This window comes from Egretta garzetta, unplaced genomic scaffold, assembly GCF_000687185.1.
Source record: "Egretta garzetta isolate BGI_Z169 unplaced genomic scaffold, ASM68718v1 scaffold66, whole genome shotgun sequence".
In the NCBI taxonomy this organism is placed as follows: domain Eukaryota; kingdom Metazoa; phylum Chordata; class Aves; order Pelecaniformes; family Ardeidae; genus Egretta; species Egretta garzetta.
This window is the reverse complement of record NW_009259856.1, coordinates 624,162-647,849: the sequence shown is the minus strand read 5'-3', so window position 1 is coordinate 647,849 and position 23,688 is coordinate 624,162. Positions and strand designations below refer to the sequence as shown.

The window sequence follows — 23,688 nt, the reverse complement described above, 5'->3', positions numbered from 1 at the left end:
GGTTTAATAATGTGGAGTCATTTATGAGGTTGTGTTTACTGTTGTTTTCTTTTTTAAAACTTACACCCCTCTCACAGTGCATGGAAGGATACTGAAATGTAATTATAGACCTGTCAAAACAGCTCAGTGGACTGGTGGCACCCTTTGAAGACGGTGATATGCTGGTGGATGCGTTTGTCAGGATAACAATTGTTTGTGGGTTCTCTTTAACAATATGGGAAATACTTACCCTGAATCCAGTAAGACCATGCAAGTGAGCCAAGAGAAATTACTTCAATACAGCTGTACAGGTGTAATGACAGCAATTAGTATGTATATAACAGGAGATGGGGTGGGGGGAAGAAGGAATAAGTGGACTTAAAATTTTGAAAGCTTGAATAACTGTTCTAGAAACTATGTTCTTCATAAAAGTACATGGAAGAATTCATGGTGAAGTGGGCGATGAACTTCTGCAATGTGTGCACTCTGAAATACTTAAGATATGATGAACGTGTTTGGTGTGGCACTGGATAACAGTTTAAGGAAGCCAGGCTCCTGTTGGTTGTTGGTGGCAGTAAGTAAAACAATGTACATACAAAGATGCTTCAATGCATTTTCTTCTCATTGCAGGTTTGCTTCCTAATTTCATAATTGACAAAGCTGAGACGGTGAAACCTGACTGTTGAAGGGTGTGGGGTGTGAACCTGCTCAAGCAGGTAGGCACACGATAGAAAATAAAATTGTCAGAAGTGATAAAACTGCCTGTCTTGGCATTTGGAATATACCTTCTTGATTGACTTCTCTCCTGGGCATACTGCAAGTTAAACCATATCGGTTGAATTCTTTTTTCATTGTTAATGTTGCTGTGCAAAAAGGACTGTGTGTCACATATTACTTACACAGGTCTTGAAGAAAAAACTCAAGCCTTTCGTCTTGGAAAGTTTTGGCTTCTCTTTTCAAATAGCTGGTAAATTTAAGTGTAAAATACAAAAATTCTGTACCATAATCTTGGGTGTTCTGGAAGAACAAGTAAATACCTTCTTTTTTTTTTTTTTTTTTTTTTTGCTATGTTGAGTGCTTTTTGGATTTCACCCTGGTGGCTTTTGGGAGGAAAGGAGTGCTTCCCCCTATGGATCTTAGTTAGCCCAATTATTAAATGTCATACTGATCTAAACTGTTAAACCCCCATATATCCCGCACCCCCCAAACTTCTGTTCTTCTACTGAAGCATTGCAGTGATTTTAGTCAGGGGCCGTAAAAGTTCCCCTTAACTGTTCTGAATAGTTAAATTCTGAAGCTGCAGTAGCTAGTGGAAGTGTACAGCAGTAAGAGACTCTTGACAGTGACTGGTTTTCATTGCTGTGGAGCAGAATTGAGCCGTCCTTTTGAGTTGTGCCAGGAGACTTAAAACAGGTAAAACATTAACTTTCCTGACACTGTTTCATGACAGAAGTTTGTCTTCTGGGCAAAGTCCATTGTGGTGGCTTGGGAGCATTTGCTCTTCCATTTTTTTTCATCTCTGAGTGGTACGATGGATTGCTGTGGGGATTTAGAAATGGAGAAGGCAAACTTTGCTTCTTGAAATAGCTCCCAAATTTTAGGGAACACTTATTTTGAGAGTGAGAGGCTTCCAGACTGTTGGTTCTCCATCTCAAACCCCTCCTTATTTCTCAGTAGAGTCACAGAATTGATCTGGATTAAAAATATTCTTGTAAAACAGAACATTTGTAACCTCTGTCATGACAGAGGTTACAAGTTTAAGAATGTAGGTGAACAATTCATTGTATTGACAGGATGGGAACTTTCTACATGGGCCTTGTTGCTAATTAGTCAAACTGCACATCAACAGAAATATCCTCAGTCAGAGACATCTGTGTTCATTTTTGTTCTAGTTCTTGAACAAGTAGAAGTGGATCTCTGTAGAATACTGTCCACAAAACTGTTACTGTTAAACATCAAAGAGGGTTGACCCTGGCCTTTGTTTTCAACTGGCATATGGCTTGAATTGCCTACAATTCACGGTATGGGTCCTATTTGGGTAAGATCCTTACAGGCCAAGCTTTTATTGTTTTTTCTTTCTTGATGTTAAAAGATTTGCAACAGTTTTGTAAAGACAAAAGTCTTGTAGTTCTTGGCCAGAACTCATTCTCTACTGTGTTGGCCTTCTTTGTAAGAGCCTTCCCTTTCTGAGTGGCACTGTTTGTAGGTGGCAAAAAAAAAGTTATCTTAAAGCAGCTCGAGAACTTCCAGCATAAAGTAGCTTGTGTAAATATTACTAAAACTACCTGCAAAACTGCTCAGCCTGTGTTGCCTGCTTTCCTTCACAAGAAATGGGTTTGAAGAGTTCCAGGTGTATGCCTTTGGGGTTAAGGGGGGAAATCCTTGATGCGGAGAAGGGGATAGAAGTAATGTGGCAGCATTTTCCAGTGAGAAATCAAATTCACTTGAGTTGCTGATTACTGTCAAAGGCTTTCTCAGCTCAAGCAAACTCTCTGCCTTTGCTTTCCATAAACTGTGGAAGAAGGATTCAAAGCAGTTTACTCCAGTAAGAGATGTTTGCCAGTTTGACTCTTGCTGTTCAATGAAGCTTTGGCTGTTGCTCATTTTCAAACAAGGCTGAACTTTACACCTTTGAGTTGGTGGTACTTGCAGCACGTGGGAATCCACAGATCTTCATGTTTTCTGCAGGAATGTACATGTTTCTTAAAATAAGAATCTAAAAAAATGATAATGCTTAATAATTTGCATTGGCAAGGTACTTTCAGCAGACTAAACAGCTAGCTCTTAGACTGACTATTTCCTCCACTGACCAACTTCAGTGATTTCAGATCTGGCTTGCAGAAAACATAATTTTAAATCTGTGTGGTATGAGTGAATTTAGCAAATTAATTTGAAATACAAATTGTTTCTTCAGACTTGGTGTGTGTTGGATTATGAGGTATGTTACACAGTGTGGGTTTACGGCAGATAAATGGGCTGTGAAGTGTCTGTTTTCCAATAGGGTAATCCCTTACCAGAACTTTTAAACTCAGGAGCTGTGCTGATATTTTTGGATGTGAGTCTATCCTACTTGGGAAGATCTGCTGGACAGCTTACAATTGGGTCTTCAGAAAAGAGAAACGGAAAAACAGTTCTGAACATTTCTGGCAATGATTCCAGGAGCACATTCCCTCTAGATGCGTGCAGTCACGCTCATCTCTGCTGGGAGATGAGACCTGGATCAGGCAGCAGGGATCAGCCGTGTCCCTTTCAAGGTAGAGGTGGAGCCAGTGTCATGGGAAGGCAATTCTGTAGCTGTGAGCAGGAAGGAAATGTGACCTGGCAGAGCAGATTGCTAACGACAAGTCTCCATAGCACTGTGTGAATGCTTCTCCTGCAGTCCCCGCTCGGGACCAGGCACGTTTTACCTTCCAGTGTTTTGAAAAGCAGCATCCCCCTGTGAGCTCTGTGAGGCTGTATGCATGCGTGGGCTTTGGGGGCACAGCATAGTGTTCAGTGGAAAAACCCAAATGGTAAGTAAGGTAAGTGAGCAGCCAGCGCTGCTTTCACAGTTTGCTTCATTTACAGGTGTCTCTAAAATCAGAGTAATCTTTAGGATGTTTTATAAGAATAGATTCTTTCAGGACATTTGCTTACCAGCTGAACACATTTTATCTGAGTCAGTCATGAATTCTTACAACAGCTAACTATATATCGCAATAAATTTACAACTGCAGTGTTAACACAGGGGAGCCGAAATGACTCCAATATTTAGTTTGTTTAACCTTTTGAGTGCTGATAGAGCATAGCAACTCAGTTTCTATTCTAGTAAGAGTTACCTCACATGTTAGGAATGAATCAACTTTAAAAATATTGACAAAGATAAAAAAACTTTCTAAGACAAGAGAGCTTTTGGCACACATTGCACATACCAAACTAATGTTTGGCTAGTAAGGGCTGTGGATCAAAGTAAAGCACAAAGACTTAAACAGCTCACAGCAAGCGATGCTTTTAAAATCTATTTTGGGGCCTTCTCTCAGGGCTTATTGAGAGTTACTGCCACGCTTACTCTGCTCGGTCAGTCAGCTCTAACCGTGTGCTTTTTCTTGGAAAATTATTTATTTCAGAAGAAGCACAACACGAAGCTGTACAGAGTTCAGTGTAAATAAAGACAGCTTACAGATGATAATATGTTGTAGTTTGTTCTTGAACTACAGGGTTGTCATTTAGTAGAGAGCTGTGCTGCAGTTACACAGTTTATGGGATAAATTTGTAATCTCCTTACAGAATGCAGCTTTTCTTCTGGTTTTATTGTATCAAAGCCCATCAGGATTCAGCTGGGGGCAGCTCTCTTGATTCTGAGAGGAAATTTTGATCATCTTCCTGTATCTTGTAGTAGTTCCTATTACCGTTTCTTTCTTCTGCTTCTCTTCAGTGTTTTGGTTTACTGTGCTAAACTTTCGATTGCTTTGACCAACAGACTAGGAAATGTTGCCGTTTCAACAGATGTATTTGGTAAATCAAAAGGAAATATTTATAAATGCTCCTTTCACACATCCTTTCCCTGAAAAATGAACATGCATGAGAATGAACTTTGCTTCTTCAGCGGCAGTTCTTTTTGATTTTCATCCCTGGTACGATTTATTTTTCCTAATAAACCAGGAAACATTACAATTTTTTTTTTTTTTTCCCCTGCTACATACTTTTCTAGTGTGAAATATATAAAAATACTTCAGTTGAACTGATACAGCATCTTTAGTATAGTGAAAGGGAGGAATGGGAACATGTACATGATTTTTCAAATAAAAGCCAACTTCCCATTTCTGGAAATGACCAGCTCTCTGATGAAGAACGACCGACTTTCCCAGCAGTTCCTCCTGTGATGGGCGTTGTGCTGTTCCTGAAAGTGCCCTGGCAGTAGCTGGAGTATGTGGTAACCGTATATGTAATTTGGCTTTGGAGAGCGACTGAAAGTGAAGACATTGCAAGGCAGTCCACTGGAGTTTGCTTAAAATGGATACAGCAGCAGAAGCACTCGATTGGTTGTGTTTCTATACCTCAGTGTCTCTATTTTTAATCAGCAAGTGAAAAGAGGATAAAGTTGTACTTAATAGAGTTCCTTTTTTCTTTCTGGCTGTCATTCATTAGTTGCTTTTGCTGAAAAGTTTGTTGATAACTTCTATGCAATACTCAGTTAATGCAAATTTTGTCTTTACAATCCTTTTCCTAATTCCCAGAGCAATCTTAGGTTTTTCCCTCTTCTAGAATGTGGGCAGTGAACATTGCAAAGCATTTGTTTCGCAGATGCTCAGGTTTTGGCAGTGGTCAGCATGCCCCTTTGTTCATTTCATGATTTGAGATGCTTTTTAGGCATTGAAATAAATAATTAAAATAACTTGCAGTATGTAACGTCTGGGCCATCACAACACTTATTGATGCTCAGTTTTCTCGGGGACTCCATGAGATCATGTACTTGCACAGTGTTTATTTTATTCTGTTGTAGGGCAGCAGAGGCCAAGGACTTCTGCTTACTTAAATAGAGCAGATCATTATGGGGTCTCAGAGCCGCAGGCGTTAGTGGACTGCTGTATATGTTAAAAACATTGATTAGATTTTTACCATATGATCCTTTGTGGCTCTCGGTGTATTTTGAGCTTCCAAAAAAGTAATGTGAGAGATGGGCAATATTCTACGAACTTTGAGGGGACAAAATGTAGTATCTTGTAGAAATTCTTAATTCTGCTAAATGCTAAGTAAATTGCTTCTGATGTTGTGAATGAAATTTATGTATTGTTCTAAAGAGAGCAGGCTTTCTTCTCAGCTTCATCAGCTACCTCTGGAATTGCAGAGTTGAAATACCAACTGCTAACATGGAATACTTGACAATGCAATGCTTAACTCAAACTAGCCTGTAGTCCCTTTTCCAGACCGCTACCGAAACCTCCAGTTTCTAGGGATGGAAATAAAGGAGACTGGGAATTTAAGCTGAGGAGTAAGAGAATGGAGTCCCCTTCCCCCCCCCGCCAAGTCAGGGACCAGAGCATTTTCCATTTAAGCTGAAGAACTACACTGGAACCAACAGGGATTCAAAAGCTGGAGCATATTTTGCAGCATGATCAAATTTTAAATTGTAAGGAATTTTGTTTATGGCTGGCTACAGTGATTAAATAGGTCAACTATTGCTAAAGTTGAGAAGCGCTGTAACGGCTGGACAGAAAAGGCACTGGAGCTCTCCTGACCCCTCTCTGGTATGCTGGGTTTGCTTCCACAGCCCTTCCTGGAAGGGAGGTCACAAAAGGAGGTTGTTGGTAGCATGAAGGGGAAAGTTTGTGAAGGTTCCTGTCAGAAGCCGCAAAACTGTGTGTTATGCATTTCACTTTTTTGGATACCGGCAGGAAAATCTGACCAGCTGAAAGAAATGCAGCATCGTGAATGTTATCAAAACTTGCATCAACCTTCAAATGTAAACAATATGGCACTTGCCCCTCTTAAGTTAGTAGTCCTGAATATTTTACTTTCCCTGGAGGTAAAGATGAAAATCTTGCTGATTGGTACAAAGTTGATGTTTACAAGAGAACAGATCAGGCAGGGTGTAACCGAAGGAATTGCGTGGTCAAACTGTATTCCCTGGAACATCTTTTAAGGGACTCTTTAACCTTTACCTGGATATGTGCCTGAAAATAGCCCAGGTAATTCATAATTATAGCTATTTCAAGTCATTTAACGCTACAGCGTAAACTCTTCTGTCTCTCTGAATATTTGGAAGGACGTCTCAATTATTTTGGCTGCAACAGAACTCCTCACTGGCTGATACATGCTTGTAACTGATCATAGCAACTGCAGAAACTGCACAAGCAGACGGGACGTGTACGTCCGGGATTTAATCTGAGTGTTCATAGTGAGGCAGATCTTGGATTATCATTTTTGTTCACGATTCCTTCTGAAAATTTAGAGAAGACTTTGGGGGGTGGATTTTTTGGGGTTTTGATGGTAAGCCTTTTTATTTCTTCCTTGCTTTTTAAACCAGTGACAGCTGGCGGTATTGATAGTGATGTGACTGAAATGGTTTCTCTCTTTAAAGGTATTCTTGCTTAAACTAGCAGCATGGACTCTGCCTGTTCCTGGGTTTTGCATTAACTTGGCTGCTTTTGACTAGCACTCAAAATTTGTAATTACTCCGGGTTGAAGGCCTTTTATTCTTTTTGCAGATTTCCTTGTTAGACTGAAATAACCTCCTGAGCCCACCACCGTTCGCTTGTTATTTTAGGCAGTCACTTCAAACATTCATGTTTCCGGTGTTGTCGAGCTCCATGTCACACTGTAGTTTGTCAGGTTGCCAGATGTTGCATTGTTGCCTGTTCTCTCCAATCTGCTGCATGACTTCATTTTTCAAATACTTCTATTTCCCTCTTTCCTTCAGGTACAACAGACAAGTGTTTGCAAAGATGTCTAAAACTAACAAATCAAAATCTGGATCCCGTTCTTCCCGTTCGAGGTCTGGATCAAGATCGCGCTCACGCTCCTTCTCCAAATCTCGTTCCCGTTCTCGTTCTGTCTCACGGTCAAGGAAACGCAGGCTTAGGTAAGTGCATGCAGCTCTGAAGCCAAGGGTGTAACTGTGCTTTTCCTCTCTGGTCCTGTTTGGGTGGTTTGTCACTTATTTCTTTTCTAGGGAAGGACTTTGATTAGATTCTAGGACAGATAGTGTCCTGTGTCTTAGGTTGTTTCCTGCCAACCTGTACTGGTTTGAATTGTGACTTTCTGAGCATTGTCAAGATGCTTCTTTTGAGCCCTTCATCTGGTCTCTGTAACGTGTTTTTGGTGAAGAATAATTTTCCTTTTCTGTGCAGGTCTTTTCCCCCTAACATGAATACTAACAGATACGCTAATATACAGTTAAACCAGAAGGTTTTTTTGTTAGTATAGCTCATTTTGTCAGGGATACAGTCCACAGTGGAGCTGTTGCAGCCTTTTTAGGCTGGGCCCTTAGAGAAGACCTCTGTACTTTGTTTTTCCTCAAAGGTATTAATAGAAGCCCGTGTCAAAATGCATATGGGTTTTTTTTCCCATGTTCTTCTGCAGTTGTTAATTGCTGCTGTATGTAATGGGATAGTCTATTGTGCTTTCCCGATGCTAAGTACGCACAATCTCCAAGATCCAGTTTCCTATATTAAAAGTACTCATGGTTAATGAAGATGTTTGAAATTGCCAAAGCTGGGCAAAGTGCAAAAATCATAGCATTTTATCCTGACCTGAGATGATTTTGAGATTTGAAATGCTTTTGATCAGACATTTACTGCTGTGAGAGAGTTTCAGTGCATGTTCCATAGTCAGAGTGGGAAAGAAGAGTTGGGAAGGTCCATAGCAAAAAATGCTCCTTTGTCTTGTTAAACATATTTGGCTTTTTTTAAGCTTTTAATTTAATTGGTCCCAGACTTGAGGGGCCTTTGTGGATGTCGCATGCTTTTCTCCTCTTTCTAAAAATGAATTAAAACGAGTTTTAATGTCAGTTTAAGATACTGCTGTGAAAGGTAGGGGCAATTTTGGTTGTTTCCCTGCCCCTCCCTCACTGTGAAGGAGTCAGTTCTGGATGGGTAAAGTAGGTAAAGTTTTGTATCTGGCAAAGACATTCCAGTTGGACTGGGTATAATGATGTTCAGCTGCTTTTTCACTAATCTTAAATTAATAACACATATTCTGAAAATCATTAGGCTGTAAACACATGCAACTGTTAACAATTAAGGAGATTTTTAAAATGCAGAGGCTCTAATAAATGTACAGTTGGGGAGAGAGACACATGACGAAACTAAATTAGAGGTGGAGACTTGAGTCAGTTCTTTGCAAGGAAGCTGGAATGCTGGAAAATACGTGGTCATTTGGGAATATCTGCCTAGCTATGAAGGAACTCTGACAGTTGAAAACAAAGGCACCCTGTGCAAACACGATCATTTCCTCTGTGTGGCTGCTGAGTCTACTTGTGCTCTGTAAATAACTCCTTTTTTTAAAAAAAAAGAATCAAAATGGAGGGGGTTAGTACAGGCACGTCATCTTGCATGGTGTTAGGATATTCTCTGAGGTAGGTCTCGTGGTATCTTGGCATAAAAGTCCATTATTGTGTACTTCAGCATACACCACAAACCAGTTCTACTCTTCATTTGGTAGGTTTGCTGTTTGTTCTAAGTTGTATTGCCATGTGGGAGCCTGCCTACTGTCTTTATCACTTTATTTTTCACTTTGCCTGTTGTAAAATGCTAGGTGCTTTAGAACCGGAGCAGTGTGTATCAGCAGGATAGCTAGGGGGGCTGGCAGAGTTGGGAGAATTATTACTTGCAGTGTTTCTTTTGCATGATGTTTACTGTATTTTTCTAAAAATATTTCTTGTAAATAATCTCTACAGCATCTGGAGGGAAATTTTCTTGCTGCAAGCCTCTCTAAAATGCTAGAACAGATTTTGGAAGCAGTGTACAACAGGTCCCTTGCTGGTAATTGATCACAAATGCAGCGGTTGTCTGAAAATGGGAGCATGTGTGTTCTCAGTGCGTTTGACTAGGGCTCTTGCTGTCTGCCTCTGTGCTCTTCCTTCTTCTTGTTCGAATTAGGAAGCGTCTCAGATAAGTTGTGTAGGTTTTCTGGTTGCTTGAAGTAAAGGATGAAGCACATGTTAAAATTATCATTAAATTGTTTGCTAGCAATGACTGTTGTATGATGAAACTGTTTCCTGCTAAACTGGAAAAAATAAAAAGAGAACTAAAGTTTGTCTCTGCCTGGGTGCATGCTAATCTTGTAGGGATTCCTACAGCAGCGTTGTATTCCCTTACATTATGGGGGCTGGGGGTGTGACTGGAGAGGGGGCAGCAGCAAGCTGTGCGTTGCCAGTCTGTAAAAGAAGTTCATGTCTACTGGAGTATGACGGGTGAGAGTTTTAGAGCTGGCTGGCTCTCTCTTAATGTAAGAAGGGACTGTTGGAATGGTTTCAATGAGTATTATTTACTGAAATTCCATTTGGAAAAAATCTCTTTTCTATTTAAACTTATTAGTTCAGATGTTTTCTCTGTTTTACTAACGCCAAGTTGCTAAAAAACTCACTTTCAACAGAAGTTTGTGTTTTTTCAAACAGCCGTGAAATACTTACTGTAAAGCTGGCATTTAATCCTGAGCTACAGTGGGGCTTTTAAACAGTTACACAACTGCAGCTCCAAAAATTTAGTGGAAGAGACTATAGGAACAATTAGCCCTTAATGTTTTGCCACTTAAATCTGTATTCTTACAGGCTTTGTACTTGTCTTGAATTCAGCTCTGTCCTTCATGAATGCTCTCGCATGGCGTGGAGGCGAGCAGAGGGACACAGAACAGTGCCATCTCGTGGCATCCGGCTGGAGAGCCCTCTGCTGTCCTGCTTGTTTGGAGCTCCGGCTACTGCCTTGTAGCAGGGGGTGCACCTTTTAAAACTTAAAACTGCAGAGTGGTGTGCCGTTACTGCTCTTCTTGTGTTGAGGTGTAGCAATTTATCTAACACATCTGGCAAAGAAGTGGGGTTTCATCTTGACTGTCAGAATTTCAAAAGCACATGAGATAACTGAGGGATGCAACAGGAAGAATTTGGATCTGTTCCAATAATGGTAACGTGGCATGTATAAAGAAATATTTCTTTGGGGAGGAGATCTGAGATGAGGTATAACCTTGACCTTGAGTTGTAAAGGGCTGGAAGTTTGAGATCTGTCATTTTTTCTGAAGCTGGGTAGCAGCCGTGTTCATCCTAGAAGAATGAAGAGCAACGTGTACTCATCGTGGTCTCTGCAGTGATCCTGAAGTCAAATATTTGTTTGGCAGTATCACAGATACAAGTTATTTCCGCTGCAAGTTTATTGAGGGCAAAGTGCAGTACCTCAGTTGGATGAGAGTAGACCAAAGAAATTGTTTTTAAAAGCTTAGAAATGAATTTTTCGAAACCTTTTTTATAAGACTTCAAATAAAAAGTTGTGACAGAAGAATAAACTTTAAAATATTTGTGGTTTTTTTTTTCTTTTATCAGTTCTAGGTCCCGTTCAAGATCATATTCTCCATCTCATAACAGAGAAAGGAACCATCCGAGAGTTTATCAGAACCGGGATTTCAGAGGTCATAATAGAGGATACAGGAGACCGTATTATTTTCGTGGCCGAAATCGAGGGTTTTATCCATGGGGCCAGTATAACCGAGGAGGATATGGGAATTACAGATCAAACTGGCAAAATTATCGCCAAGCGTATAGCCCTCGAAGAGGGAGGTCACGCTCTCGTTCACCCAAGAGAAGGTCTCCTTCACCAAGGTCTAGAAGTCATTCTAGAAATTCTGATAAGTCATCTTCGGATCGGTCAAGGAGGTCTTCCTCTTCCCGGTCTTCCTCAAATCATAGCCGAGTTGAGTCTTCCAAGCGTAAATCTGGAAAGGAGAAAAAGTCATCTTCCAAGGATGCCCGGGCATCTCAGGCTGCAGGAGATAATCAAGGTGATGAGTCTAAAGAGCAGCCATTTTCAGGAGCAGTGGCTCAAGATGTCAAGGCATCTGAGGGATCAAAACCATGGCAAGATATGACCACCTATGGTACAAGTTCAGCGTCAAGAGGTTCTGTGTCTGAACTTAGCCCAAGGGAACGCAGTCCTGCATTGAAAAGCCCTCTCCAATCAGTTGTGGTGAGGCGTCGTTCTCCTCGGCCAAGTCCATTGCAAAAGTCGAGCCCTCCGCTGTCCAACCCATCACAGATGAGCTCTGCTTTACAAAGCAGCAGCTCCTCTTTTCAGGCAGGCTCGCATCAGAGTCCGTTTGACCATGGCTCGGCAGGTTTGAGCCCAACAAGGAAGAGCCCTGTGTGCAAAAGTCCAACGCCAATCAGTTCAATTTACAGTACATCTCAGAAGGAGGAAACCACAGCTCCTGGAGGAGGAGCCTTCTCAAAAAGGCAAGTGATGTGTTTCGTTGTGCTGCAGTGGTTTTTGACAAGCCATGTAGGTGCTCTCCATGAGCACTGTAAGGGTTCTCAATGTGTGTGCAGGGTGCCATGCTAGCAAGCTGCCAGCTGTTTGGGCCTGGTACCGTCTAAATTATAGAACAAAATACAGACCCATCCCTGTGTAGGAAGCTGGAATTAGTTTTCTGACTTGGATAGTTCTAAACGTTGTGCAGGTTCCCTGCAAAAATGTTCATATCTCGTGAACACTTGAGTGAAGATGTGCCCGATGAGATTTTCTAGCAAGCTAACAGTATGCACTGGAAGCTTGCATTTTGAAGTTACTCTCTTTTCAGTTAAAGACTTTTTTTTTTAGTATTGTATTCTTGAATTGCATTAGATATTATAAATTAGCAAAAGTTAATTAAATCTTACTGCATGTCCTGCTGCAAGCAGTCTAAGGCAGGTGTAGTTGTGGTGCTTGTGCCTGTGGGGTAGTGTGAGAAACTAAAGCACCAAGTTCGTCGCTAAAATTAAGACATCCTTCCATACAGAAGGGATCCCCTTACGTGTTCCCCTCTGTTTGGTTAGCCCACTGCAGGTTCGTGCCTGAAGGTGACACTTGGTTTTGAAAGATGCAGTAGCATTCACAAGTGCTATTAAATATTTTCTTTATTATTTTTAAAGTGTTTTTTGAACTCATTTTATATCAAGGATGTCTGAAACTTAAAAGGGGGGGGGGGAGCTCTAACTCTGGGCTTTTCAAACCACTGAACTAATGTCCTTGGGCTTTACAGCTGTTTCCTCAAAGCTAGGGTTTTGCTTAATGAATGCTTTAAAACATAGTTTTGATGCTTTAAACTAGCTAAATTGTTCTGACTAGAAGTGTTTTGTCTTCTCCCAGCAAAATAAATATTCTCTTCTGTTAACCTTTTTGCTTTTATTTGTATTTACAGTCTGTCATGAAATATTTAGCTTACCTATGAAACTTGCATCCAAAATTTGAAGTAGCTTTTGAGGCTTTTATTTCCAGTGTGTTGTTTAAAGCAGAACAGCCCAGTTTGAAAGTTTTGATGTGTTGTTCTCCTGAACCAGGTTTGTAAGGAAATAAACCGATTGGGTAAGATGTTACTATTTTCCTTAAAATGAATCTGTGGGTAAGCTGTGTTTTATTTGTTCTTAAGCCTCATTTCATCAGTTTTGCATATCCATTTTTTCTACATTTGCTGAATCTATTGACAACTAAAAATCTAAATCCAGGCAGAGTAATCTGTTTCACGTTTTAACTATTTTAGGGCCTAGAGACAGCTTTCTGTACACACATAGCTTGGTGTTCTCTAAAGTTTGACTGCTTTCAGCTGAAGTATTAACCACTTCGATTTTTAGTAAGAGAACTACTGTAATGTCTGTTTTATGAACAGGTATCTGGAAGAGCAGAAGACTGAGAATGGGAAAGACAAAGAACAGAAAGTAACAAATGTTGAAAAAGAAAAAAATAAAGAAAAAGGCAATTTCTCTGAGTTGGGATCCACAGATGGAAAGGCAAAATCTGAGTCCTATGCATCCAAAGCTGACTCCGAGAAGGGATACCGTGGCAGCCAGTCGCCCAAGCGCTACAAGTTCCGGGATGACTTTGACAAGCTAAAGGTCCCGGAGTTCCACAAGGAGAGTCATTATGGCAAAGAGGAAACAGATGAGCAGGAAAAGAAAGACAAGGCAAAGGGCCGAAAAGATTCGGAATTTGATGATGAGCCCAAATTTATGTCTAAAGTGGTAGCAACTTCGAGTAAAAGTCAGGAAGAGGATAGGTCAGGAAAATGGGAAGGCGTGGTGTTCTTGCCACCTGGAAAAGAGAAGCAAAGGAAACCTGATGAAATGGAGGAGGAAAGCTATTCTGAAAGATCAAAAAAAGAAGAGAGGCCAGCATCCAAGAGGCCTGAACCAGGTCACAGGGGGTTTGTTCCTGAAAAGAATTTTAGAGTGACCACTTACAAATCAAGCCAGGAAAAAAGTTCTTCCCCCCCACCGAGGAAGGCTTCTGAGGTAAAAGAGAAACCAGGCACCAAAGTAGAGGGGCTAGCTCCTGGCAAGTCCTCCTTTTCCATTACTCGTGAGGCCCAGGTGAATATTCGAATGGATTCCTTTGATGAAGATCTTGCACGGTAAGTATTTGCTATTTTTTTGAGAAATCTATAAACAGTGGGATTTTTTCTGTTTCTCTTCCTGAGATCCTCATATGCTTGCCAAGTGTGAGGAAGGCTAAATAACATTGCATCACAATTTGCATTTTTTGGAGATACAGATTAATTTTTTTTCTGGCATTATAATGCTTGTGTGATCCTTTTTATTTTTTTTTTTTTTTGTGGTGGGAGGTTAGAGGGGCTACAAGTTTGCAGAAGGTTAAAGTATAGCATGAAGGTTAAACACCTTCTCCTAATCTTTTATATGACCAGATGTAAGATTAGTTCAGAATGTAAATGCTTCTGCATCAGACTCCACACTACCCCGGGCTCTGGAAAGAGTTGGGTACTCAGGGGCTTCTTGCTGCTAGAAGCTTAGTGGTACGGTAAAGTTAGAGTGCCGCTTAAATGATACTTGATTCTCTGGCGTGTCTTTAACTACTCTTATTCTCAACATAGCATTACTGAAACTCTAGGAAGCTCTAAGAGCCACTTCAGCATTGCTTCGAGAAATCTTAAGACGGTAAAAAGCTATTCCAGAAAATACACTTGTACAGCAGTAGCCAGTAAGTGTTAATACGCGCTGTGGGATGTTAGAGGTTAATCTAGAATTCAGGAACAGCAGCAAAAGATCACAGCCAGCTAGTGGTGTAAGAATGGGCTTGTGTTTCACGGGGGGTCAGTGTTTAATGCCCGCACAGCCCTCCAAATACAACATAACAAGTGACCTGAATTATTATGGTAACCTAGATCTGTATTTTAGAGATGTTTAAGCATCCTGCTCATGCTACTGAATGTTCTTAGGTGCCTTCATAATACTCCATAAAAATGCAGTCAGCTTCCAACTTCTGAAACATTAATCACCTTGAATTGGTTCCCTTTACCCTGTTCTTCTATTTCATGCGGTCTGTTCTTTTTCTAGTCCAAGTGGCATATTGGCTCAGGAACGCAAGCTGTGTCGTGACCTTGTGCACAGCAACAAAAAAGAGCAAGAATTCCGTTCGATTTTCCATCATATTCAGTCTGCTCAGTCACAGCGAAGTCCTTCTGAACTCTTTGCTCAACATATAGTGACTATAGTCCATCACGTAAGAGGTAGGTCTGAAGTCCGTGTGTCCTCAGGTACAAGAAGGTTCACTCAAATAAGTGGGTTTCATGCACTCTAGTTAATGCCGGAGTTGCTTTCTAGCAGATATGCCATTGATGAGAATAACAGCCCAGTCATAGGTTGTCTTTATTTACATAAATGACTTCTCTTCTGGAAAGGTGGAAGGGGCATTCTTGGTTTTACCTGAGCAATATTCAGCGAGCCTGTGACTTAGAATTTGTGTATTCTAGTGAGTTTGTGGCTGGCTTGAATAAATTGTTAATTTTGAGATGGAAACTGAAATTTGTCAGCAGCATTAGTTAGAGCTCATCGCCAGTGTGCTTCGTGTGTCCTGCATCTGAATTTGACCAAGCTCTGTAGGACTGATGTGCTTTGTCTTTTTACAAGAAAGGTATTAATATTTTGGCATTGTTTACTCAACCCCCCAACAGAGCATCACTTTGGGTCTTCAGGAATGACACTGAATGAACGCTTTACCAAATATCTAAAGAAAGGAATGGAACAAGATGCAGCTAAAAACAAAAAGAGCCCTGAAATCCACAGGTTGGTGCCAGTAGACACTCTTAACATTTCAGGGGTATTTCAGATTTCCTTCTCTTAAACTCTGGAATTATTCCAGAACAATTCAAGTATATAACTGGCTTTAGCAAAAAAAAAATGGGAAAATATGGGGAGTTTTAAGTCCCTTTGGAAATGCTGGTCTGCTTTAAATGACATTTGATCTGAAAAATTAAGATTCTTCTTATGAGGAAGTTATATCTGTGTGCTTTCTTTGCTTTTAGGAGGATAGATATATCTCCCAGTACTTTTAGAAAACATGGATTCTCTCAAGAGGAAACAAAAAGTTCCAGAGATCCTGGCTTCAAGGTGAACTGTTACTCTGATTAGTTTAATTGAACAAAATGAGTGCATTGGGCATGAACTTAACAGTGATGTTTTTGTTTAAATTACTCTCTACTTAAGTTTGTGTTTTTCTTTTAAGGATGGGCATAATTCTAAAAATGAACTACAAAGGGTTAATTTTTATTAAAAATGTATCAACAACCTTTGTGAAGTGGTTAGACTATGGTAAATGACCCCAAAGTCAATTGAGGTGAGCTTGAGAAAAAAGAGAGGATTTTTGGAACAAGTGCCCATGATGAGAGAAGAGACTTTTTGTGATATTTTTCTGCTTGTAAGTATTATTAAATCAATTGTATACATGCAATATTTCCAACCATGTTTTCAAAAAGACATGCATGTCAAAAAGAGGAAAGTAAAACTAAATACTTATCTAAACCAAATACACTATTAAGCAGATTATAAATTTTGTTCTAACAACTTACTGTACCATTTCTGTTGATTGCTGTTACTTTAACATTCAGCACTTGTTTTAGTAGATCCAGACCATTTGGAATTTAGTGTATTAGCTTTTCTGAGTAGATGAATGTTAAGCCATTGCACTCGCTGTAAACAATCATAAAAATGGCTTAACGTGAAATGTTTGGGATTTTAACCTTTGTTTGTTCACCTTCATACATATTTACGTTGAACGTTGAAGAGATTTTAAACAACTTGTTTCATATTTGTTTTCCATTTTTTCCAAACACACTTGTGGCTTGACATGGACGATGGTGAGATGGATTTGATGGGCCTGAACTCTGAGCATCAGCTTGGCAGAGTGTGTTATAAACGTGGTTTCCAAACAGCTCGCCAGCCTTCCGTGAAACAGACGTGCCCTCCCAAACCCAAATAGGTGTTTGCTGTACCACATAAGGGAGCTGCTGCTGATTTTGTCACTTATCTGTCATCCATCGTGTTGGGAGCAGTTTTATTCTCAGAGTAGAAATTAAAGCTCTTTGCCTGGGGAAAGTAGAAGAGCAAAATACCAAAACAAAACGCCTGCTCTCACTCCTGCGTTATTTGACATATTTATTTAAACAAAAAAGTGTTTAGAAACTCATGTAAGTAAAAAATTTAATAGCTAGAGAATTACTAATCCTTTTGTATTTAATTCAAGACGATTAATATGATGTATGTTGCATATCAAGTCATACAGTTCCCAAGATCAGTGTTGTGTGAATCAAGTAGTAATCGCTGAGCGCAGCCCTGGAGGCTGTCTGTTGTTGCTAGCAACACCGTGTCCAGGCTTCCCGCAGATGCACTGCTACTCAGTTAAATGTTTGTCAGAGCCATAGCCACTGTCAGTTTGCTGCTCCTGTATGTACAGTCAGCAGAATCTCATCCAGGTGCCACTGGTCTTAAAGTATACACAGGTAACACAACTTCTCATTTTCCAAAGAAACTATTTTAATCCATTATTTAAGTGGCAATTTAAATAGAACTCAAAGCAAGCATTGCCAGATTTTTTTTTTTTTTAAATTAACAATGTAAAAAGAAAAAAGCTAGTTGTTGAGTGTTTGTCATACAGCTGGTTGGGTTTTGCTTTGTGAAGCACCAGGGGTAGCTTGTGTTAGTGGACTTGCTAGGATTATGTGGAGAAAACGCCTACTTCCGTCTGTGGTGACTTCTTGGCACCTTTCACATGGTGCCTTCCAGCCGAGGGGGAAGGAGTGCTATAGGTGACGTCTGCCCCAGTAAATCTTCTTGACAGACGTGTTTAAAGGCTGCCTATCAGTGGGCTGTTGGCATTCTCCCGGGTGCACTTGGTTGCTGCGTTTCAGTGGCCTCCATCTCTTACCACTTTGATCAGTAATCGCTATCTTGGGTCTCTCCGAGCAGCAAACAGCTTTAGTTTCTGCTTGAGTACTGTTTCCAGACCTGGTGCTTAAAATTCCTTCCACCCTGCTAGATGATGCCTGTCAGCAGGATAGGGAGCATGCTGCTGTTCGGAGACAAACGTCCACGGGCTGTTAGACATTTTTGACATGCTGTAGTTCTGATACATAATCAGTTGGATTGGATTTCCGAGTTGTTCTCAGCTCTCACTGGCTGTAGTGTACAGTAAGTGTCAGCTTCTGCGTTTCTCCTTCCCCTATTACTAGGCTATTCTAACGCTGTTTAAAAGAGGACAATAACAGTTAAAAAGCAGTAGGAAAACTGAAGTCTGGCAGATAAAAACTTATTTTAGTAGTGCATTATTTTACATCTTAAAATGGATATTGATTAGTATTCAGATAAACTCCTGTTCTCCAGAAGTCTGTGCAGTCAATAGCAAAGTAGTGGTGCTGAACTAGTGCACTGTAAACCTTTGTGTTAAACTCTCCCCTCTTCCCTGCATTTGTAGGCTGAAGGGAAATATAAGGACGACCCTGTTGACCTGCGCCTTGATATTGAACGCCGTAAAAAACATAAGGAAAGAGATCTTAAACGCGATAAATCCAGAGAATCGGTGGACTCAAGAGATTCAAGTCACTCAAGGGAAAGATCAACTGAGAAAACGGAGAAAAGTCACAAAGGCTCAAAGAAAAAGTATGTAGGAAACCTAACAGCCATTTCCTTCTGCCTTTCCTATTTCTGCTATTAAGGTTGGAGACGACATCGTGTACATACAGTTGTACACCTTTTGACATAAGCTCCACCAGTGGCGTGAATTATTCCTCTGCGTGTCGTCTTGATATCATTATATCTGTCTGAAACACTATATAATTGTTAAAGGTAAATGAGAAGGCTCCATGTGTCAGAATGGGTGAGTCACTTTTCCTTCTTGTTCCTGTTGTGTTATAGAGAACAGCCACGTTGCTTTGTTAATTTAATCCTTTTCTATTAGATTAATTTTCTGTTTGACTGAAACTCTGTAGATGCATGCTTATCTCATAGTAGATGATGTAAACACCTTAGAAAGAAGCAACAACAGGTTCTTTGTGGAGAAGACTTGGGACCTGTGTTAGATCTGCGTGTTGTAGCTGATCCTGAGCTCTTACTATGGCTTTTCCTTTTCGTAGTAGGAAAAGGAGAGCACTGCATTGATTAGGGGAGTGATAAAGAAATGGTTCTGTAGCAAACGAGTCACGACCGAGTTACTAACCCTGTTGGTGTCCCCTCACCTCCATTTCCCATCCCTGAAACAGGAAACACCGACGGGTACGTGAGAGATCCAGATCCAGTTCGTCATCTTCGCGGTCCTCTCATTCAGTCAAAGCGGAGGAGTATCCTGAGGAGACTGAGGAGAGGGAGGAAAGCACCACAGGCTTTGACAAGTCCCGACTTGGGACTAAAGAATTCACTGGTCCAAATGAGAGAGGAAGAGCTAGAGGGACCTTTGTAAGTGTTCTCCACCCCCTTGCCTCGAGTATCAATTCCCCAAAAGTGGCTGTTGTGTATTGCTCTGTCACAGTTAAAGCATACCAGAAAGGAGGAACCCCAAAGACATTGTCTGGTTGTGGAAGGTGAGCCAGAATATGATCACTCCAGGTCTGGAGCACAACCCAGGGTGCTGAGTCTGTGTGGAGCAGAATCAAGCCTGGAAGTTTCTGTGCCTTAGTAATTGCTGAGCAACCCCGATGGGCATCAGCAGTTTGGGTTAGGCTACCAGAGTGACTCATCGGGTCATGACCACACTTACTGTTTGCTATTCTTACGCCTTGGCTACACAGATGTCTTTATGAGCATATTGTATCTGTCAGCTGCTTTCTCTCGGGTGCTCTGGAAATCCCTCTACATGATCTTAAACAGCTTCACAGAAACTGCGATGCACTGTGTGATCAGATGAGCTAGAAAGCCCTAAAAAGTGCTCTTACTTTCATGATTAGGTAAAAGGTGTTCTTAGACAGCTAGAGAAGTGATGTTGCATCTCTTTGTAGCCCTGGAAGCTGTCTGGGGGTGGGAGGGTGCTGCCACTGCAACCATTTTATTCTTTTTCCATGTTTTGCTGTTGCAGCAGTTCAGAGCAAGAGGGAGAGGATGGGGCAGAGGCAACTTTTCAGGCAACAATAACAGCAACAGCGGTGGCAACAACGACTTCCAGAAGCGAAACAGAGATGAGGAGTGGGATCCAGAGTACACACCGAAGAGCAAGAAGTACTACTTGGTATGTGTCTGAAGTACCGAGACGTGTGTATGTACTCCAGGTACACCCTAAATGCTTTAGAGGTGAAAGTGCTAGCTGTCGCTAAACGATCTAATCCTCCAGGTTAAGGCTTCATGTGACACTTCCTCACAAGAAGCTTCTGGCTTTACGGCTAAAGAGAACTTGTTTCTGTTCATTGTAGAGTGGTTTCCCACTAAGTGAAATCCTAAAGGCCAGTTAAAGAGCACGTGTTTCACAGTATTGTGGAAAACACGGCGTAAATCTGTTAGTCTGTGGTGCAGGTGGCCTACCTTTCTTGGTGGTTCTGTCCCCATAAAGCGTCCAGCTTCCTGGATGGGTTGGTGCTGTTCCTTTGTATTTCTGGTGATAGCAGGCTACCATACTAACAGGCATTAGCCTGGGAGAGTCCTGTCTGAGAGCGTTCTTTGAAAACGGGGCAGTTTTAAACGGGCACGAACTCCTGATTTGGGTTACTTGAGATCCCTGATCTTATCATTAAATCACGCGGTATTTCAGTCTTGTACCTTGAACGAGAAAGCCTTGATTTTATCACTGCGTTTTTCTCTGATCTTGTTGAAGGCAGAATTGTAATTTTGGGGGTATGCAGTTTCTATGCCACACTTTAAGTACAGAAATGGGTCAGTTTGAGCCCACTGACCCCTGAAAGTGCACATGTTACTAAACTCCCGAGTACGCAGCAATAAGGACTGAAGCTGCCAAAGTGGTTTGATTGGCAAGGAAATAAAGGGGAAATGTGTAGAATGTCTAAATTGTGGGGTTGCAGAACCAGCAGTGGTACTCCAGGCGTAGGCAGCTGTCCCCTGCCCACCCCCAAATACCCTAGAGACCTCCCTGTCCGCAAGGTCGGGTTACTGTGCACAAAAAGCCCCTGTCGCTATTGCGCATTCCCTGCCTTCATCTGCTGTTTTCCTGCCCCCAACCAAGCCAGCGTTTCCCTTTAGATGGCAGTATTCCCTGTGGCATAAACACGGCCATCTGCTTCGTGCCGCAGGGTTGTATATCACAAGGCAGGGTTTTCCTGCTCTCAGTTTAGTCAGTCTCTTTCAACTGATGCCGTTGGCTTCCTCCTGCGCAGCATGATGACCGGGAGGGCGAAGGTGCGGACAAGTGGGTGAACAGAGGCCGCGGTCGGGGTGCTTTCCCCCGGGGAAGAGGTCGCTTCATGTTCCGGAAGTCAAGCACCAGCCCCAAGTGGGCTCATGACAAATTCAGTGGAGAAGAAGGAGAAATCGAAGATGACGAAAGCGGAACAGAAAACAGAGAGGAGAAGGACACCCTACAGACGACGGCTGAATAGCTGCAGTGTCTGCGTGTTTCCCAGAGCCCTGGCAGGAGGGGAGGGGTTCAGCACAGCGCTGGTGCTGGAGGTGGCCAGGGCGATCCTGAAGTGCTGAGCAGAGCCCCGGAGAGGAGCTCTGAAGCAATCCCGAAGTTAACCGCGTTTCCAGAGTTCAGCCTCCCTAAGTGTGGACTAGAACCGATAACTCATTCATGCTTGGATCCGCTCATGGAGTCTATCTTCCCAAAGACTTCCCTTCTGGATGACTACGGTCAAGTACTGGGTGAGATCCTGGATTTTCCTCTCGTCTGTGACCTTACTGAGTGGTCAGTTATTTTTTTGGTAACAGGCTTTGAAGACAATGTGGATTTCGGTTTGTGCCCATCCTAACCCAGTAGTCTTGACATTTTTGTTTCTCTTTTATAATTTGAAATGGTAAAGGTCGGGATTAACTCGCCAGTTCAAATTTTTCTCCCCTATCGTGTATTCAGTTTTTTTTAAATTCATACTCTACTTATTTTAGGCCTTTGTGTACGTAGTAACATCAGTTCAATGATAATTTTGGAAACTATTTTTGGTTCTTATAAATAAGAAAACAATGAAGCATGTGAATAAACATCTAAATGTAACGTGTTGGGACCAAACTGCTATGATTTTTTTTTAAAAAAACTTTTTTTTTTTTTTATGTAACAGTTGAGTTTAGGGCCTTTTAAAAATGATTGTTTTCCTTTTATGTTGAAAGTTACCGAAATTAGCATGGTTTAAAAAAAACAAAAATTACACCCTACTTTTCACCACTGTTTGTGTACACTGTTAGGCCTGGTGTGTGCTGGAGTCCCAAACTGCTTGTAGGCATCTTGTGTATCCTCTCTGCAGCTGGTGGTGAACTTGAGTGCTCTTTCCGAGGTAACATAGTTTTCTAAGAAACTTCAGAATTCTACTAGGTTGAAAATATAAAAGGAGATGAGAATTTTTCAATATTTTTTATTAATCTTTTTATAAAAACAAAAGGCAAATCCCTCCTGTGCTGGTTAAGGACGGCCGCTATGATGTCTTTCTTTTTATCTTCTACTTCAAAATATTCTGGAGCAATTCGCAAGTAGTTCTCTGGCTGAGTCGGTGAGCCTTCGCAGCAGGAGAGGCATGTCCACGCCCCGGCGCCCAGGGTGCACGTGCTGTACAGACACCGCTCTCCCTCTCCTCCGCCTCCCCCCCGCCCCCCCCAGGATTGCTGTGCTCTTTCCCCGCACACACCAACTAGAGTTTGGTTTGTTTTGACTTGAACAGTTCCTGTTTAGCAAAGCCCTGAAGTTTGTTTATGCAAATAAAATACAATAAAATAAGTAGTAGGTGTAACTCTGCTTTGTTTTGTGTGCTGAGTCGGGGGCTCCTGTCGCCAGGAGCTGTCGCTTGCTGTCGGGATTAATTGGTGAGGGCAGAGGAACCCAGAGCCCTGGCCAGCCCCAGGGCACAGCCGCAGGGGAGTTGCTGGGAAGGGAGGCTTTAAAATGCGGTGGTCCTGGAGGAGAGATTGGGCCAGGCAGCAGTCATGGGGGAGGAGGCTCAGCCTGGTGCCCCTGCTGTTGAAGAGCAGCGATTGCAAGCAGCTGCTCTCCTGGTGCAGGGGGGAGGCTCCCGCTTTATTTGGCTTTTCAGGGGGGGAGCGCTGTGCTCGGAAGCAAGTCGAGAAGCTGCTGTGGGGACAGAAGGGCGGGCAGGAGCAGGGTCCTGCGGTTCCCGGTCAGGGAAGGGTGGGGTTTTCGTGAGTAGCGTCACTGGAGATGCAAGAGCCAGGCAGGGTGTGGGCATTGGTTTTACCGTTAGCCCGACTGCTCTCCAGGTTAGGTGCTAAAAGCAGCTGCTGTGTTCTAAGGGGTTGACAGACCTGTGAGCCCCTTTGTGTTGGTGGTAACTGCGGGTGTGTAGCCTTCGGCGTGAATTCTGGCATCCGCCAGCAGCGCCGGGGAGCGTTCCTGGCTGGTGTTGGTTAATGGTGTTGGCTAACAGCGGTTGAGACAGTAATGTGGGCTAACGGTCTGTGTTTCCCTCCACGCTCGAATTCGAGCCCATGAGCCAACTCAAGACAAAGGGCACCCGGCGTTCCCAGCTCCTCTGCCTGGACGGCGCAGCCCGGGGGGGGGCACGCTTCCCGCTCCGCAACGGAAACCTCCACCACCCCGTCGGCCTCCTGCTGGTGCTGATCCTCGGGCCCCCCGCTCGGCGCTTGGGTATTGCTGAGTCAAATGC

The 23,688-nt window shown here is 42.2% G+C and overlaps 1 protein-coding gene across 3 annotated transcripts in view; it reads left to right on the top strand.

Annotated features, from left to right (window-relative positions):
* THRAP3 (thyroid hormone receptor associated protein 3) overlaps window positions 1–22,212 on the top strand; it is a 27,396-nt gene extending 5,184 nt beyond the window's left edge. Inside the window, exons 2-12 of one of the 3 annotated variants that reach the window (XM_035895503.1) lie at window positions 610–695; window positions 7,379–7,540; window positions 10,991–11,896; window positions 13,306–14,046; window positions 14,987–15,159; window positions 15,604–15,715; window positions 15,955–16,039; window positions 18,399–18,583; window positions 19,183–19,375; window positions 19,995–20,141; window positions 21,238–22,212. In XM_035895503.1, the coding sequence (XP_035751396.1) occupies window positions 7,404–7,540; window positions 10,991–11,896; window positions 13,306–14,046; window positions 14,987–15,159; window positions 15,604–15,715; window positions 15,955–16,039; window positions 18,399–18,583; window positions 19,183–19,375; window positions 19,995–20,141; window positions 21,238–21,459 (2,901 nt within the window). In that variant the 5' untranslated portion in view covers window positions 610–695; window positions 7,379–7,403 and the 3' untranslated portion in view covers window positions 21,460–22,212. Of the gene's footprint in view, window positions 1–609; window positions 696–7,378; window positions 7,541–10,990; window positions 11,897–13,305; window positions 14,047–14,986; window positions 15,160–15,603; window positions 15,716–15,954; window positions 16,040–18,398; window positions 18,584–19,182; window positions 19,376–19,991; window positions 20,142–21,237 lie in introns of all 3 variants that reach the window. The other 2 variants (XM_009639978.2, XM_035895502.1) reach the window with 2 other exon arrangements.
* The last annotated feature ends 1,476 nt before the right edge of the window (window positions 22,213–23,688 follow it).